We start from the raw sequence: 16,641 nt of genomic DNA, 5'->3' as shown, positions 1-16,641 counted from the left end.
CCAAAACATAATTAAACCTTTACTGCGTGATGCCAGTTACAGCACACTGTCAGAAACAAATTTATGTGTGCCTGTGTGTGTGTGTGTGTGTGTGTGTGTGTGTGTGTGTGTGTGTGTCTATGCATGTGTGTGGAGGGAGGGTGTTCAAATCCCCATACGCACCTCATTTTCATTTCCACGAATGATTACAAATGAGAGGTTGTTCGGGTTAGAGCTAGAATGTGGTTTGGTCCAGCGGTTCTCAAACGTTTTTGTCACAAGGCACACCATTTATGAAAACAAGTATTTCCAAGGCACACCTTTACCTATGATTATAGCTGTAAATCATCATAAATATGAGACTAATTACAATGCACACCTGGCCAGCCTCCAAGGTAGTTTGAGAACCACTGGTTTGGTCTCACTAAAGAATGTTAAGAACACACTCACTTCTCAAGTCTCCTGAGCATAATTTTGTAAGCTCATTCATTTTAGAGAAACAAAACCCAGCAAAGCATCTGCGTGTGAGGGGGCATAGATTTGGCCTTAGCTACATCAGAATACTGTATTACTGTCACTATCAGTCATCCTTTAAGAAAAAAACAGCTTAGCAAGCTAATCTGACTCAGGTAAACCCATCTTATGTAACCAGGACATCTTTGCCCACTCAGAAAATACAACCAGTATCGTGCAAGTCGAGGGCTTATTCAAATGCCTGAGAATGAATTTGCTTGAGAAAACAATGAGAGCAGTAGCAGGGGAGGGCTGTGTGGTTTTGCTGCAAGTGTGCATGAAAACAATGCATGACCTTTTGCCTTGTACATTTTGCATGCACTTTGCATTCTTCTAACATGGTAACCCATCGGCAGGTAGAATCCCTCCGTCTATTGAGGTATTTACACTCTCCCACAATGGCTTTCAATCTATCCAAAGCTATAACATTTTATGTCTACCCTCCTCACTGAGTTATGGCTGAGTGTATATTAGATCTTGGGCTTGTTTTCATTTGATTTCCTTATAATCTCTGGCACCATAACCGTGTTTTATTGAGTCTTTTCTTGCAGCGTCGGACACATTTGTGTAATACAGTAGCACACATTACTGATCTAAATACCTTTGAGGAACTAGGAATCTTGCACGCTATGCGCGTGAGATTCCTAGGGTGGACACTTATGACGCGCCACTTGTCCTCTTCTCGCTTACTCCCACCACTTATAAAGCCTCAGCCAGGAAGGATCACTGATGACATCACAATTGCTTGAGTGACATCACAATGATCTCAATAACATTGTCATCTGGCATTGCTCTCAGCTTGATTGCTTATTAGGTCATTAGAGGGGAATTTATTTGTTCTCACTCTCATATTAGATCCATTTAATTAAAATTGTATCCGGCCTAAAGTAGCCCTTCAGCCAGAGGCAGAACTCGCCATCTTCTGCTGCTCAGAATCCTCGCTGCTCCTCCCTACGGCTGTGCAGCAGTCTCTGACACAGGGGACGACTGTTGCCAAGAGACTTATTCTGAAGGAGTGGAAGTCCCCCTCGTCACCTTCCTTCCAGCTGTGGCTGACGGACATGATCTCGGTTATACGTATGGAGAGACTCCGAGTTCCTGAGGATCAATTCAATTAAGAAATTCTCTGAGGTCTGGGACCCGTTTCTGGCCTATTTGGACGAGGTTAGAGGTGACGGACTCTTCATGGACCCCTTGCGTGGGATCCCACGCACATTTCTTGCAAGCACATAGACACTTTATGTGGCTGCAGTAGCGGAGCGTACACCGGGGCAGAGGGTGCACCCGCCCCGGGGCCCACTCGTCAGGGGGGCCCCATCAAAAAAAAATTTTTTTTTTTTTTTTTGCAGGCCAGGCCAGGCCACCGGGCCCGGCTGGCAACCTGTGTTTTTCTTTTTCTTCTTCAGAACAAGCTTGTCTGTAAAGTGGCTTCACTGTAGGCTTTCTTGGACTTAATATTACTTGGCTCAATGAGTGACAAATTGTGTTTTCGGATATAGGGGCTATCGGCTATTTTCAAGATTCAAGATTCCAGATTTTTATTGTCACTCCGTAGTACAAGTATCACGTGTGAAATTATTGTGCTGTAGACTCCGTTACAACATAGTGCAAAAAAAAAAAAAAAAAAAAAATTAAAAACAAGAGGCAAGAGCAATAAAGCAGTAAGACACGCCACAGACAGTGGCACATATGTGCAAATGGCATGAACATACTTTAAACATAATTAAACATAATTAAACATAATAACATTCTGTTTTACAGTTGTGACTTAAAATGACTTTATTTAATAAAGTCAGTGGTGTGAGTGTGAGAGGAATTCAATCAATAGACAATAACATTGATGTGTTTAAAATTAGATATTCCACTAAATATGGCTAAAACCGATTCAAACATGCAAAAAAGGCAAATTTTACTTCGCAGCCTGTCCTGGCCTTCAAAAAAAAAAAAAAAAAATTATGGGGCCCCCCTAAGAGCTTCGCTTGGAGTGCTGGGTGCTTTCCCAAGCACACGCCACATAGATCACAAAGACAGTGTGACAGACATTCAGATGGATTATAGTGTAAATCAATGGCTCAGAGAGAAAAACAATAGCAACAAATTCCTTTGTATCCACTTCCATCAATCTGGCTAGTGGACCGGGCTACAAAGTGATTCCAGAGGCATAAGTCATAGATACTGCATGGTATGCCTTGAAAAGGAAGTTCACTAATGTGCTGATATTCAAAATGTCTGCAGTGCATTTTGACACAGGCAGGGGAGGACACAGGCAGGGGAGGACGGTCCTGGCTGGCAGGTTCAGAGTGTGAGGTGTGAATCTTGATGCACTGTTTAAACGGCATTCTGCTTGATTTGAAAAAAGAAAGGAAAGCAGCAGAAGTGCGTCTCCTCTTGTCTCACTATACTCTTTGGCTGTGTTCAGACCGGAAACGGCGCCATGACACTTTTCCCCGCACAGAGAAAATCGTTATATCAGAGTGTATCAGAGAGAGCTACGTTATAAATATAGCCACGTAACCCTCGCTAAAAACACGTCCATTGGAGTGATAAGTAAAGGTAAAGTCCCACTGATTGTCACACAATGTGTGAAATTTGTTCTCCGCATTTGACCCATCCCCTGGGGGAGCGGTGAGCGGCAGCATGCGCCGCGCTCGGGAATCATATGGTGATCTAACCCCCCAATTCCAACCCTTTGATGCTGAGTGCCAAGCAGGGAGGCAATGGGTCCCATTTTTATAGTCTTTGGTATGACTCGGCCGGGGCTCGAACTCACAACCTCCCAGTCTCAGGGCGGACACTCAGACCACAAGGCCACTGAGCTGGTGAATGGAGATGTTGCAACTCTTCTATTATGGCTCTGGCATTAGCTAATGATCACATGATTTTTTCTTCTTTACATGAGTGGGAAAGGGGGGAGTTGGCCGTGGCCCGTGACCAGAGCCGTGTAGATAGAAGAGTCCTGACATCTCCATTCACTCCAATGGACCAGTTTTTTACTCTCAGTTCCAGGAAGTAAGGTCCTGGATTAAGCAGCACTGTCGAGTTGCAGCAAAATGACAGTTTGTGTTGTACTCTGAAAGGGTTTTTCCCCCCTTGAATCAAATTGTACATTATCAGCTTTATTTTAGCATGCAAAAGTAGCGCGAGGCCCATTCCTGGCTGTTCATTGGCTAATGAGTCTTGCATTTTGGTCCTCCGCTGACGCCACTCTCTCTCTAGGACACTAGCCGTGATGTAACAGACAACCCCCCCCCCCCCCCCCCCCCAAAAAAAGCAGGTACAGTTTGGTCTCAAATGTGGAGATTTTGACCATGAATCTTTTACACACCACCTCAAAAGTCATATTGGTTAAAAGCTGAAAAAATGTGTTTAGGGTTTAGTCCTGCTTTAACAGAAACAGCTGGGAACGTCTCACCATGTCTGCCCAAACCCAGCGGAGTATTCCAACCTGTCACTAACCACCATGGACTCAACTGGCTGCACTGCATGTTCATTTCATCCACACAGAGCTTTGGCATACTTTTATTTGTCATGTTTAATGTAGGCTACTTGCATGTGTGTGTGTGTGTGTGTGTGTGTGTGTGTGTGTGTGTGTGTGTGTGTGTGTGTGTGTGTGTGTGTGTGTGTGCGTGCGTGTGTGTCTGTGTGTGTATGTATGTTTGATATGGTGTGCACGTGCACACACACACACACACACACACACACACACACTCCTCCTTGCTATCCCATGGGCAATGTGCAGATGCAGAGGTTAGAGAGATTTTGTTGTACTTGCTCAGCTTTGCCTGCAATAATGAGATGGGGAAATATATCAGCAAATAACTTTCATACTTACATGCAAAAAATAATACAAAATAAAATAATAATAATAACAACAACAACAACAACAACAACAACAATAATCATCATCATCATCATCATCATAATCATAATAATAATCATAATAATAATAATAATAAACTTCCAAATAGAAAGATTAGATGTAAGGGAGACAATCATATAATTTGTATGTGAATAGTAGGCCTATAGCAAGAAAATCTGCTAATCTATCTTGTTTATTGCATTAATAGAACAGAACAGAACAGAACAGAACAGAACAGAACAGAACAGAACAGAACAGAACAATAGAATAGCAGAATAGAATAGAATAGAATAGAATAGAATGGAATGGGGGGGGGGGGATGTGGGACGCTCCCCCTGCTTCTCTACCCTGTCTCTCCCTCCCCTGCACCCCCATCTCTCCTTCTCTCCTCCTCCACATTCCTATTTTCTCCCCACCTCCCCCCTCTCCTCCGTCTATATTGCTCATTCTCTCCCCACCTCCTCCCTCCCCCTGCTCTCTTTTCCCCCACACCTCCCCTCCCTTCCCCTCTCCTGCTCTCTCCTCTGCTCCTTCCCCACCTCCTATACCCTCCCCACCCCATCACTCTCTCACATTCCCCCTGCTATTCTCCCTTCTCCTGCGCTCTCCTCTGCTCTCCCCTCAATCCTATATTTTCTATATTATCAATTGTTCAAATGTTATCTTTATTCTGTATATTCTTGTTACTGTTGTGTCAGCTAGAATTAGCTAGACATACTTTCTGTGAAGCCCTCTGAGACATGCTTGTGAATTAGGGCTATATAAATAAACTTGACTTGACTTGACTTGACTTGAATGTTGGGGGGGAAGCTAACACTAGTTGCTACCTGTGTTTCACCTTGACTCAGCAGCAGCGGAGCTGAAGCCGCGCGCACAGCACAGCACAGCCGCCCTTCTCTCCGTTTTATGAGAACAGGCGCGAACAGCAGCTCGGGGAGGGGAAACATCACGTGGTGACACATCTACGACTGACGTCACCGTCCCCATCGCCAAGCAACCCCTCCATCAGCACGCGCGTCACGGTGCGCCTGAGCTGCGCGGTTGCCCGGCAACCCATGCCTTGCGATCGAGCGCGGCCTTGCACCCTGCTCGGAGCTCTGACGCGGGTGTGACGTTGATAAGGTGGGTATCAATGGCGTATGGAGGGAGGGAGGGAGAGAGAGAGAGAGAGAGAGAGAGAGAGAGAGAGAGAGAGAGAGCTGAGGAGTTCCCCCCTAGTGGAGCCCTCTGCATTCCAGCGGAGCGCACAAGCAGAGAGGCCGCCGAGTCCCACGGCCCAAATACGCGCACACCGGACTCCAAGTGTAAACTAAATAGGGAAGAAAAAGTTGTTCCAAGCTGGATTTTTTAATACATTTAACTTATTGTGTTGACTTATTGTGTTGACGCTGCTGTGGAATGGTTTGCATCGCCTATGACTGAACCGTCTGAACTGTGAGAGGTGGTCGCCTACGCTCTGGAAGGTAAAAACCAATACTAGACTCTGTTCACTGTGTGTTAGCCTAATTAAAATAATAATACAAATCTCACGTTACCTAACCCAGCCTACACCTTTCATTATGATGTTACGGTTACGCCAGCTGATTTTCTAGTAGGCTACTGAACTTTTCAGCAGTCACAACTTGATTTTGTAATTTAATTACTGATTCAATTGGAGCCCAGAGATGATCAATTTCAGAAAATGTTAACAAGTTTTGGTTTAACGTTACAGTTTCAAACAGTTTTTGTTTTGTTTTTAGGCCAGCTATGTGGAAAGTTGTGATAGCACTTTCATTTTCATGAACTAATGGGCTTGTGTAATAGCCTACTTTTCCACTGACTTGTTTGGATTACAGAGAGTTTATAGTTTATATCATTTGGTTGCATAAAAAAGACTTGTCTGTGTAATTGTGGATATAGCATGCTGCATGGCATGCTTTATGCTATAATGACTTAGCATACTGAAATACAAATGTCTATAGTAGGCTATATATATATTTTTTTCTTTGCAGGTACTACACTTGAGTTAATCCTCACCCAAAACTGTTGCTGCACCATGGTGATCATGACAGAGAGCAGCCCAGCGCCTCAGCCCAGCCCTGCCCAGGGAAGACCTCTGCAGGTCGGCTTCTATGAGATCATCCGCACCCTGGGGAAAGGAAACTTTGCAGTGGTCAAACTGGCCAGGCACAAAGTTACCAAAACACAGGTCAGCAGCTCTACTCATCGGGCTACTCTGTGGGTGTGGGCGCATTTGTGGAATTGTACTTGCGGATCTATATTTTTAAACGGCAAAAATATACTGAGATTTTTTTCCTTCCGAATGACTAATTAGCCGATGGTTTTCCAGGTGGCCATAAAGATCATTGATAAAACCAGACTGAACCCCTCCAACCTGGAGAAAATCTACAGAGAGGTGCAGATTATGAAGCTGCTGAATCACCCCCATATCATCAAACTCTACCAGGTGTGTAGCATGTCTTTTCTCATTGTGGTTCTGCTGTGTGTGTGTGTGTGTGTGTGTGTGTGTGTGTGTGTGTGTGTGTGTGTGTGTGTGTGTGTGTGTGTGTGTGTGTGTGTGTGTGTGTGTGTGTGTGTGTGTGTGCAGTTGGCCATGTGTGTGCGCACTTGCGTTATTCGATCTGTGTTGTACTGTACACTGGTTTGTGACTGATGAGCGGCAGTGCCATGTGTTAATGTCGGTGCCATGTGTTAATGTCGGTGCCATCATGTGTTAATGGCATGTTGATGCCATGTTAATGTGTCTGCAGAGGGGCAACCTCAATAGATGCACAAAGGGACAGTGACGATAGCATGCAAAGTGGGGGCAAATGTGCCTTCCACCATGCGTTATGATGCATTGCAGTGTGTCATTACTGTAGGTGTAGTGCTATTATGCTATTCTGCTATATGTAAATGCTATTATGATCAAAAACAATAAGGAGGAGTTGTTATCTGGATGGTTTGTACTGGCTTGTCAGCTGCTGACTCAAAGAACACGTGGAATCATAAGTACAGGACAAAAACACAGCATTAGTGCAATCCCTTTTGACCTCCCTCTGCCATCTGCACTGTGTGTGTGTGTGTGTGTGTGTGTGTGTGTGTGTGTGTGTGTGTGTGTGTGTGTGTGTGTGTGTGTGTGTGTGTGTGTGTGTGTGTGTGAGGGAGAGAGGAGAGAGGTAGTGACAAAAAGTATTAGGTACCTTCAGAGCATAGGACTGTGCATTTCTATTAGAGCTGAACAATTAACCGTGATTTGATCAAAATCGCAATATGGCCTACTGCAATTTTTTAGGTGTATTTGTTAAAGGCACAAAGTGTGTCAAAATACCATTTTAAATTAAATATTGTCGTACTGCAGATACTGGCCTACACATTGTATCACATACACAGTATATCACACCATCACACAGACTTCAGAAAACATCTATGTTTGATCATTCCCTCTGATATCGCAAATCATATCGCAATTGCAATATCAGTCAAAAATAATCACAATTAGGTATTTTTTCAAAATCGTTCAGCCCTCATTTGTATGACGTTTTGGAGACGATATAAAGAGAGAGTTGATTGCAGAGGTAGGGGATACGGAGAAATGGGTGAGAGAGTGCCGATTAAGGACGAGTCTGTCTCTACAGGTCTGAAAGTCACGTCCAATTAGCGTCAGTGGAAGCCAAGTGCAATGTGTCTGCGTATCACGTGAAGGCCGCCGCGCCAAACGTGACACGTTACCCCCTAATCAAATTGAAGACTTAGTCCAAAGAATCCGCTTTTTCCCCCTCAGCAGACCTCGCTGTCATGCAGATGCCCTGGCTGGCAGGCGTCTGGCAACGCACGCACAAACACACACACGCCCACGTAGACACACAATACCCCTTTTAGCCGCGGACGTTTTTCTGCCCTTTGGATCTGCTGCTGTGTACTGTTTTAGTGCTTTTGAGGATTACTTCACATCCGGATTTAAAGCGGCAGATTGGTACAAAAACCGTGAAATCAAGGCAGCAAAAATCCTGCAAAAATAATCTTATTATTATAATTCTTTGAAAGCAACAATAGTGTCCTACTGTCAGATGAGAGATTTGATTACTGATGGGACAAGAGGGGAATAGAGAAATATTATTTAGAGTTCAAGCACTTGATGTATCCTGTACTTGAATCTCTGTTTGTTTCTCTCTTTTCATGCGTGGGTTTCCTTCCCCCATGTGCTTGGGTTGTGTGAGCTAATGGCAGTGAGGTGGTTGCTACTTGATGATGAAAAGAACACATTTTTCTGTCCCCCAAGCAAGGCTTTTTCACCAACACAGGCCTGCTCCACCTCCCTCTAAAAAGGGAAGGTAGTGGCGTAAGGCAGTCTTGTCATCCGCGTGATCTCTGTGTCATGCTTCTGTTCCAATAACAGGAGTGACTTACCATCAGTCTCTACTAGTCAAGGAGAGGAAGAAGCTAGATGGAGCGGTGGCAGGGGGAAGGGGGTAACCAACAGTTTGAGACCTCTGGCCTGACGATAAGCTGCTTCCTCCGCTCTCTCATGTGAACAAAATGGCTTTTCCCCGACACAGTCAGCGATCATCAAAGGCTCTGCTTTGCTTATTGCTTATTAAAAAGGATCTCCTAGTCTTCCTGGGGTCAAAGACAACAAATACATTACATTTCAGACAAATAATGAGATATAATAAAGGAACATGTCACATAAGAGTACAAGAAGAAAAAAACGATGAAAGAAGAAGACAAAGTTGATCAAAAAGTGTCTTTTGTCTCTTTCAGTCTCAGCCTCTCCCTTCCACCTCCCATCAGTCACACACACTCGGGCCCTTGACGGGCCCTTAACGGGCCGGGCCACTTCTTTAGCACTCTGACGTCAGCTGCACCTCAAGGTGACAGAGCCCCGGAGTGCTGCCCTATCTCACAGATAAAGAAGGCATCTCCGTATTGAATCCTTCTCGTTCACCCAAAGTTCACATGATTTTTCTAAAGGACTGGTGACCAGTGTTGGGCAAGTTACTTTCAGAATTTAATATACTATATATTACTAGTTACTTTCATTTGAAAGTAATACGTCACTTTACAGTATTACTGTCTGTGCAGAGTAACGCGTTACTTATTATTACATTACTTTTGCATTACTTTCATCAAAATAACTGCAGTAGCAGAATGACATCGCCACCCTGGAACCATCCCGAAAAAGAATTTAAACCGTCTTGAAGTCAGTGGAAACCATAAAAAAAAATCTGTTATTTGGTTATTTGCATAAAAACACACAATTTAATTAGGATATGATTGTATCTTTATTTAAATATGTGCTTTTATAAAAAAATAAAATAAATCAATTTGTAACTGGTATATTACTGAAATCCTATTGGTAACAAGTTATATTACTGAGTTACTGCTAAAAGTAATTCAATGGACTCTTGTGACATTTCATTCCAAGGTGGCAGACAGTATTGCTCAGACAGGGCTTTGTTATTTGACGAAAATGGCTTTGTTGTTCAAGCTTTCATTGAGACACTCTGTCCCTGAGGGCGCTCCTGAGAAATGGAAGCTCCAGGAAGGGAATGGGAATTTCGTCTTTCCGCCCCTCATCGAGTGCCGGGTGTTGAGTGATTCCACCCAAGAAGGGGGCCATGAAGGGGGCCATGAAGGAGGCCATGTGAACATCCTGTGTGAACGTGCCCTTCTGTTTCCCAGAAAGAAAGAGAGATGGGCTAGCATGAAATTGAACACTGGCTTATGTTGCCAATGAGTTCAGCCTTAGTGAAGATGAGTGTGTGTGTGTGTGTGTGTGTGTGTGTGTGTGTGTGTGTGTGTGTGTGTGTGTGTGTGTGTGTGTGTGTGTGTGTGTGTGTGTGTGTGTGTGCGTGCGCGTGCGTGCGTGCGTGCGTGCGTGTGTGTGTGTGTGTGTGTGTGTTGTGCATTAATGTGTGTCTTTTGGGTGTGTATTAAGCGAGTGTTTATATGTCCCGTTTATTGAAAAAAAAATCAGGAAGTTACTGACAGCACTGTTATGCAACAGGGCATATCATGGAAAGCCACAGTATTGGTACTTTGTGTGGTGTGTGTGTGTGTGTGTGTGGTGTGTGTGTGTGTGTGTGTGGGGGGGGGGGGGGGTTGCGTGTGTGTCCTTGTATGGAACAAGTACATGGAGAAGTATGATCAGTTGAATATCGTGGCCAGCTGGCTCTGCTGAAGCACTTAGAGCAGGCTTCACTCTGGAAATGTCTTCTCCGTCGTCATCACCAGCTGCATCTGACCTAGTTTTCTAAACTCTCTTCTCCCCCCACTCTGTTTCTCCTAGGTCATGGAGACCAAGGACATGCTGTACATTGTGACAGAGTATGCAAAGAATGGGGAGATGTTTGGTGAGTTCAACCTTCAAATTTTATTTTATAGCTGGTTTAATACAATAAACCCAATACACCAGGTCTACTAATCTCTTACCTGCCATTTTACAACAAAAATATTTGTAGACCGATTTATCATTATCTATGCCCAGTTAGACTCAGTCTCAAATTAACTAAAATATCCTCCCTCCCTCCAGACCACCTGACCTCAAATGGCCGTATGAGTGAAGATGAGGCCCGCAAAAAGTTCTGGCAGATTCTGACAGCGGTGGACTACTGCCACCGGCATCACATCGTTCACCGAGACCTCAAAACCGAGAACCTGTTGCTGGATGCCAACATGAATATCAAACTTGCTGGTGAGTCTGCCATAGACCATGCCATGGCATACAATGTGAAACTAAGGGGTTTCTTGAAAGGAAATGGAAAACGATGGGGGGGGGGGGGGGATTCCCATTCAAGTTGCTGTCTCCCTGACAGTTTATCTCTGTATCGCTGATCTGATTTGCTCTGTTTTGCCTGATAAAACAATTGACAGTGTTGGGAGTCTCAAGCCATGGATCATGCTAATTAAATTATCATGGAGCTGTATGTGTGCTAATTAAGTGTCAATAATTCATCCCTTTTATTAAGACCAATATTCACCAGGGGAAATTAACTTTGGCATAAAGAAATATGAGTCCCAGCCTGGCATGACAATTACTTTGTGTACTAGATCACATGGTATTATTAGCTTTATATTACCAGGTTATGATGGTCAATTACATAACACACTGTGGTTAAAGAGAGGGGAAACAATTTGATATGGAAAATGCAGAAGAAACCCACTTTCAATACCAAACTAAATCATTGTGCCTCCTCTCTGTCTTGTAGACTTTGGATTTGGAAACTTCTACAATGCGGGCGAGCCTCTGGCGACGTGGTGCGGCAGCCCCCCCTACGCCGCCCCTGAGGTGTTTGAGGGCAAAGAGTATGAGGGGCCTCAGCTGGACATATGGGTAAGTGTTTACAAGGACGAGAGGATTCAAAGAGCAAAGCATTGGGGTGTTTTGAGCAGTTTTTTTAAAGAATGCTGCTGACCTTCTCCTTGTTGTCTTCTCCTCCTCAGAGCCTTGGTGTGGTGCTGTATGTCCTAGTGTGCGGTTCCCTCCCATTCGATGGGCCCAGCCTTCCTGCCCTCAGACAGAGAGTCACCGAAGGACGCTTCAGAATCCCTTTCTTCATGTCCCAAGGTATGCACTGCTATGGCAACAAATCACCGCAAATGCTGCTATTATTACTGCCAAATACCAGTTATGTTTCAATCTCAAGCACAAATAATCAGGGGCTCATCCTTTGTTTTTACGTCCTGCAGACTGTGAGAACCTGATCCGTAAGATGCTGGTGGTGGACCCAGCCAAGAGGATCAGTGTGGCCCAGATCAAGCAGCACCGCTGGATGCTGGCAGACCCGACAGCCCCCCAGCAAACCCTCAGCCACTCCCTGACAGAGTACAACTCCAACCTGGGCGATTACAGTGAGCCCGTGCTGGGCATCATGAACACCCTGGGCATCGACCGCCAGAGGACCATTGAGGTGAGGCCCCGAAGACCGAAGATTTGTCTCACGTGTTTGTGAAATAAATGTGTTATCTTAGCATTTGTGCCTGGAGGGAACCACAGTGGAATGATGTTGAGTTGTCTGTGAGGAAATGGGGGTTTGAGGACAGTCATGTCTGGCATGAAATTAAGAAGGATGCTATCTTCCTGCTGCCAGCATCAAACCCACCATGGATCCCCACTTACCTTGGAGCTTATTACTCATTTTGTAAGGATAATTAGTGGCATCTACCTTTTAAAGCGAACACGCTCAACTCTGCAGAGACAATTTCTCACTCTGTCGTCTACAATGAGATTAGACCAAACAAAGGCAGCGAGACCGGCTGCATATTTGTGTCTGGCTTTCTTTCAAACAAAAACACTGAGGTGTGGAGCTAAAACAAACTATAAACAGAGGAAGAGAATGATATAAGACTGCCTTAAAAGCCACAGAAAAGGAGAATAGGTAAGCAAAGAGCTAAGACACTAATTTGTGCCTCTCCTCTTCCACAGTCCCTGCAGAGCAGCAGCTACAATCACTTCTCTGCTATCTACTACCTGCTGCTGGAGCGAGTCAGAGAGCACCGTGCCCAGCAGCTCAGCCGGCAGTGTGGAACCTGGAGCCAGAGACCCAGGAGCACCTCGGACTCCACAGCCCCGGAGGTGAGCGGTCCAGCATCTTCCAGCATCTTGGCCTCGCCCTGATCTCTGCAGTTTGGAGCTTCCACTTGAGTTCTAAAATGCTGAACGCTCTCTGCTCTGTTTGCCTCCAGGCGATCATAGAATCTACCGACAACGGCTTTACAGCTACAGGATTTCCAATTCCAGCCAAGAGCGCCCCTCCTGTGTACCCTGAGATGGAGTTTGACCAAAGCGGACTGTTCCAGGTAAGCTCCTTTGATTAAACCTGGACAGTCTTCAACAGCTTATTATTTAATGACTGAGGGTAGCGAACTTCACCCTCCACCCCTACTAATAGACCAGAAGCTAACAGTTGGTGCTCACCCCATCTGTCTCCTGTCAGTCAGTGGCTAACGGTTAGTGCTCCTCCCCCCCCCCTGTCTGTCTCCAGCGCGTAGTGTTTCCCGTGGAGGCCAGTCTGAACCGGCTGCTCTGGAACCGCTCCATTTCACCCAATAGCCTGCTGGAGACCAGCATCAGCGAGGAGGTGCGACCCAGGGACCTGGAGGAGGAGGAGGCAGCGCAAGCTGTCGTGCCCCTGCTCCTCCCCACCACCACCTCCCGCAGACATACTCTGGCCGAGGTGTCAGCTCGCTTCCACCAGTGTAACGCCCCATGTGAGTATGCCACCCATAAGCAGACCGGCACACAGCCATGCAAACTCCGTGGGCTCTGTGACTAACTTCAAATGTCATCCCTTTCCTGCCTCTGTAGGTATTGTGGTCAGTCCCTCAGACGGTGCCTCTTCTGATGGCTGTCTGAAGTACTCGTCTAGTCCCAACACTGCAGTGCAGGCTCCTATGGGCGGCATGTCAACCCTCCTGGCCTCCCGGACTGTAGGTGGAGCCCTGGTGCCCGCGGGAACCCCACTGGCCCTATCCTCTCACCTCTTGCCCCAGGCCCAGGGCAGCCTACCTGCCGCCAGCTTTCAGGAGGGTCGCAGAGCCTCTGACACCTCCCTCACACAAGGTAGTGTCATTTCACTTTCTATACCTTTCTTCTTCTTTGCAATGCCTGCTCTCCTGTGTCACCACCATCGGATGAAAGGAGCATTGTGTGACCGTTTCCCGTGCCTTTCTGCAGGCCTCAAAGCCTTCCGCCAGCAGCTGAGGAAGAACACTCGCACAAAAGGGCTCCTGGGATTAAACAAGATCAAGGGTCTGACCAGGCAGGTCGCTCCCCTGCCCGCCTGTAACCGCGGTAGCCGTGGGTCGCTTGGCCCGGCACTGTCCGAACACCGCAGCATGCTGGAGGAAGTGCTGCACCAGCAGAGGTAAATATGAGACACACTGACACATTTAGGGCTGCGACTAATGATTATTTTCATTATCGATTAACCTGACGATTATTTACTCAGCTAATCGATTCATCGGTCTATAAAATGTCATCAAATGGTGAACTGAAAACTACTACACACATTACATCATGCAAAAACAGAGCCTGATTTGTCTGTCTTTGTTTGTTTTCCAGGATGCTACAGATCCAGCACCAGCCCCAGCCTCAGGCCCAAGCCGCTCAGACAGGACCTACCCAGAATCCCCTGCTCTTCTTGGGACAGTCGCGACCGTCCTCCCCCCCTCCTCCTCCTCCTCCATCCGTGTTCTCTCCATCCGCCCTGTTTGACCCGCCCGCCCCCTCCCTCCTCCAGAGCAAACCTCAGCAGCAGCACGGCCCCTGGGAGCCTTCCTCCTCCAGCTGCTACTCCTCCTCTCTCAACCCCGTGGCCTCTGCTGCTTACCTTCTCGAGGCGCGTCTGCACATCAGCCAGCAACCCCACCTTAACCCCTACGCCAGCCTCCAACAGCAGCCGCTGGCGCCGACCACGCAGGGTCCCTTCTCCCTCATGTCCAGGTCGGCGGTGTGGAACCTGGGCTCCGGCGCAGATCCTAACGTGCAGGAGCTGAATCTGTCTGGACAGCAGCAGCGGAGCAGCTGTGTGATGGTGAAGTGAAAAAACAACATCAGCCATGCCGTAAGACCGATGATTGTTCTCTTCCTGGAAGACGCCTAGAAAAAAATGAGTAACAGGGTCATGAGAGGACTCGTCACTTGATTTTGAGAGACAGAAATGACGATAACGAACAAAATCAGATGCAAGTGGCAAATGTACACTTTATTTAAACAACATAGGGTACACATGTGACAGTGTGTCCGTACACGTGTGTATGTTGTGTGTGTGTGTGTGTGTGTGTGTGTGTGTGTGTGTGTGTGTGTGTGTGTGTGTGTGTGTGTGTGTGTGTGTGTGTGTGTGTGTGTGCGCGCGCATATATAAGCTAAAGACTAAGCAATAACCAAACCCTGGATGAGGCTTTGAATCCTTATCGGACTGCCAGAGAAGCAATAGCGGACTGGGCCTGAACCAGGACTGGGCCTGAACCAGGGCCATTGAAAGATCCCATCCACCTCCCTGACCTGACAGGCACCCAGATCTGCTCCTAGGGGGGTTATGGACTCACTTGAATATAATGAGAACTGACTGACTGATTAGCTGATCAGATACAATTATGTCACATGTTTCAATACTTTCTAAGTCATGATTTCATTTTGTTTTTGTTTTTGTTTTGTTTTTGTTATTTGAAAATCGGAAGATTCCATCTTCCAAGACTTTTTTTTTTGTTACTGTTTTGAGTTTTTGTGTAATGTTTCCAGTTTGCTAACTTTGAAAACTGTTATCTCTCAATGTTTTTCACTTGATTGGAGAGACCAAAGCTTTTCTTTTCATCCCAGTTTGTTCGCCTTCCTAAAGAGACATTACTTTGTAGCAGTCCTATGAACATGCAGTATCAGAGCGCCCTAAGCTTACGCACTTTTACTGAAGGAGCTGATTTGCGATTGAAACTGTGATTTTGTTGTGCAAGATGATAGCTTAGCTGCTTTACCTCAAGCTACAAAAAGACTGCTACATGATACATCTTCATCAGCCAAATCTGAAGAGAAAAACTAGCTGATTGACTAAAGCACAATAGGTACATCAGTCAGCTTGGTATCACCTTACAATTGTGGATACATCTATCCATATTCCCTTCGTCTTTTAGGCTTTTCAGATCCTCTGTTTTGTTGCTACCTCCTTAGGTAACCATGTGTGAAACCTGTTTCAATTTGGAAACATCATCAAAACTTCAAAATCCACAGAACATATTTCACAAAAACAGAAGATCTGATGAATGATTTCTAGCTCCTCTTGTTTTTCTTTTCAGTTTTCGCATGGGCAGAACAAATTGTGGGAATAGTGCAATATTTCACATTGAAATTCAAAGGAAGGAAGAGGCAAATAATCTACATAGGATGGTGAACAGGCTTACATGTGGCCTTGCCTGAGGTTTTTATCATTATTATTTCCATCCTGTTGCTGTGATTGTTTGACCTTTGACCTTGAGCTACAACAGGTACTGGTCATGTGACATAATAGGCTAACTGTACAAAGGTCTTTCAAAATGGTGTTTTTGTCCACACAGCACGCTTGCTGTTCTTTTGTTGAAAGGCAGAATTGGGGTTATACCAAAGAGCGAACACAGGAGCGAGGGGTGGGCTGCCACAGATACACTACTGATTTTTCACTATGAATGCTGTGTCTCAAAATGTAGCATGCTGGTTAGATGGCACTTTCACATTATCTCCTTAGCTTCTGCTATGCGAAAGCTTCCTCTGCCACCAAATGCTAAAGCTATTGTGTTGTAATATCCATATAGTTGTTAGCTTTCAGGACCATGGTGAT

General features: G+C 45.7%; 1 protein-coding gene across 1 annotated transcript; it reads left to right on the top strand.

Moving 5' to 3' along the window:
- Positions 1 to 6,348: 6,348 nt before the first annotated feature.
- On the top strand, positions 6,349 to 15,340 carry sik1 (salt-inducible kinase 1). Its single transcript, XM_083638024.1, has 13 exons — positions 6,349 to 6,539; positions 6,681 to 6,797; positions 10,623 to 10,686; positions 10,866 to 11,027; positions 11,542 to 11,666; positions 11,777 to 11,900; positions 12,023 to 12,243; positions 12,759 to 12,908; positions 13,019 to 13,132; positions 13,318 to 13,543; positions 13,641 to 13,895; positions 14,010 to 14,199; positions 14,397 to 15,340. Exons 1-13 carry the CDS (start codon positions 6,387 to 6,389, stop codon positions 14,875 to 14,877), a joined length of 2,382 nt encoding a protein of 793 aa, XP_083494150.1. The 5' UTR covers positions 6,349 to 6,386; the 3' UTR covers positions 14,878 to 15,340.
- The last annotated feature ends 1,301 nt before the right edge of the window (positions 15,341 to 16,641 follow it).

Source organism: Poromitra crassiceps (genome assembly GCF_964638095.1).
Source record: "Poromitra crassiceps genome assembly, chromosome: 6".
Classification (NCBI taxonomy): domain Eukaryota; kingdom Metazoa; phylum Chordata; class Actinopteri; order Beryciformes; family Melamphaidae; genus Poromitra; species Poromitra crassiceps.
This window is presented reverse-complemented; position numbering and strand designations above follow the sequence as displayed.

Bases quoted from the DNA above. Each gene is read 5' to 3' on its own strand.
- sik1 (XM_083638024.1), top strand. From the start codon at position 6,387: ATGGTGATCATGACAGAGAGCAGCCCAGCGCCTCAGCCCAGCCCTGCC. The intron at 10,687-10,865 runs GTGAGTTCAACC...CCCTCCCTCCAG, and splicing joins AAAGAATGGGGAGATGTTTG to ACCACCTGACCTCAAATGGC. The intron at 14,200-14,396 runs GTAAATATGAGA...TTTGTTTTCCAG, and splicing joins GAAGTGCTGCACCAGCAGAG to GATGCTACAGATCCAGCACC.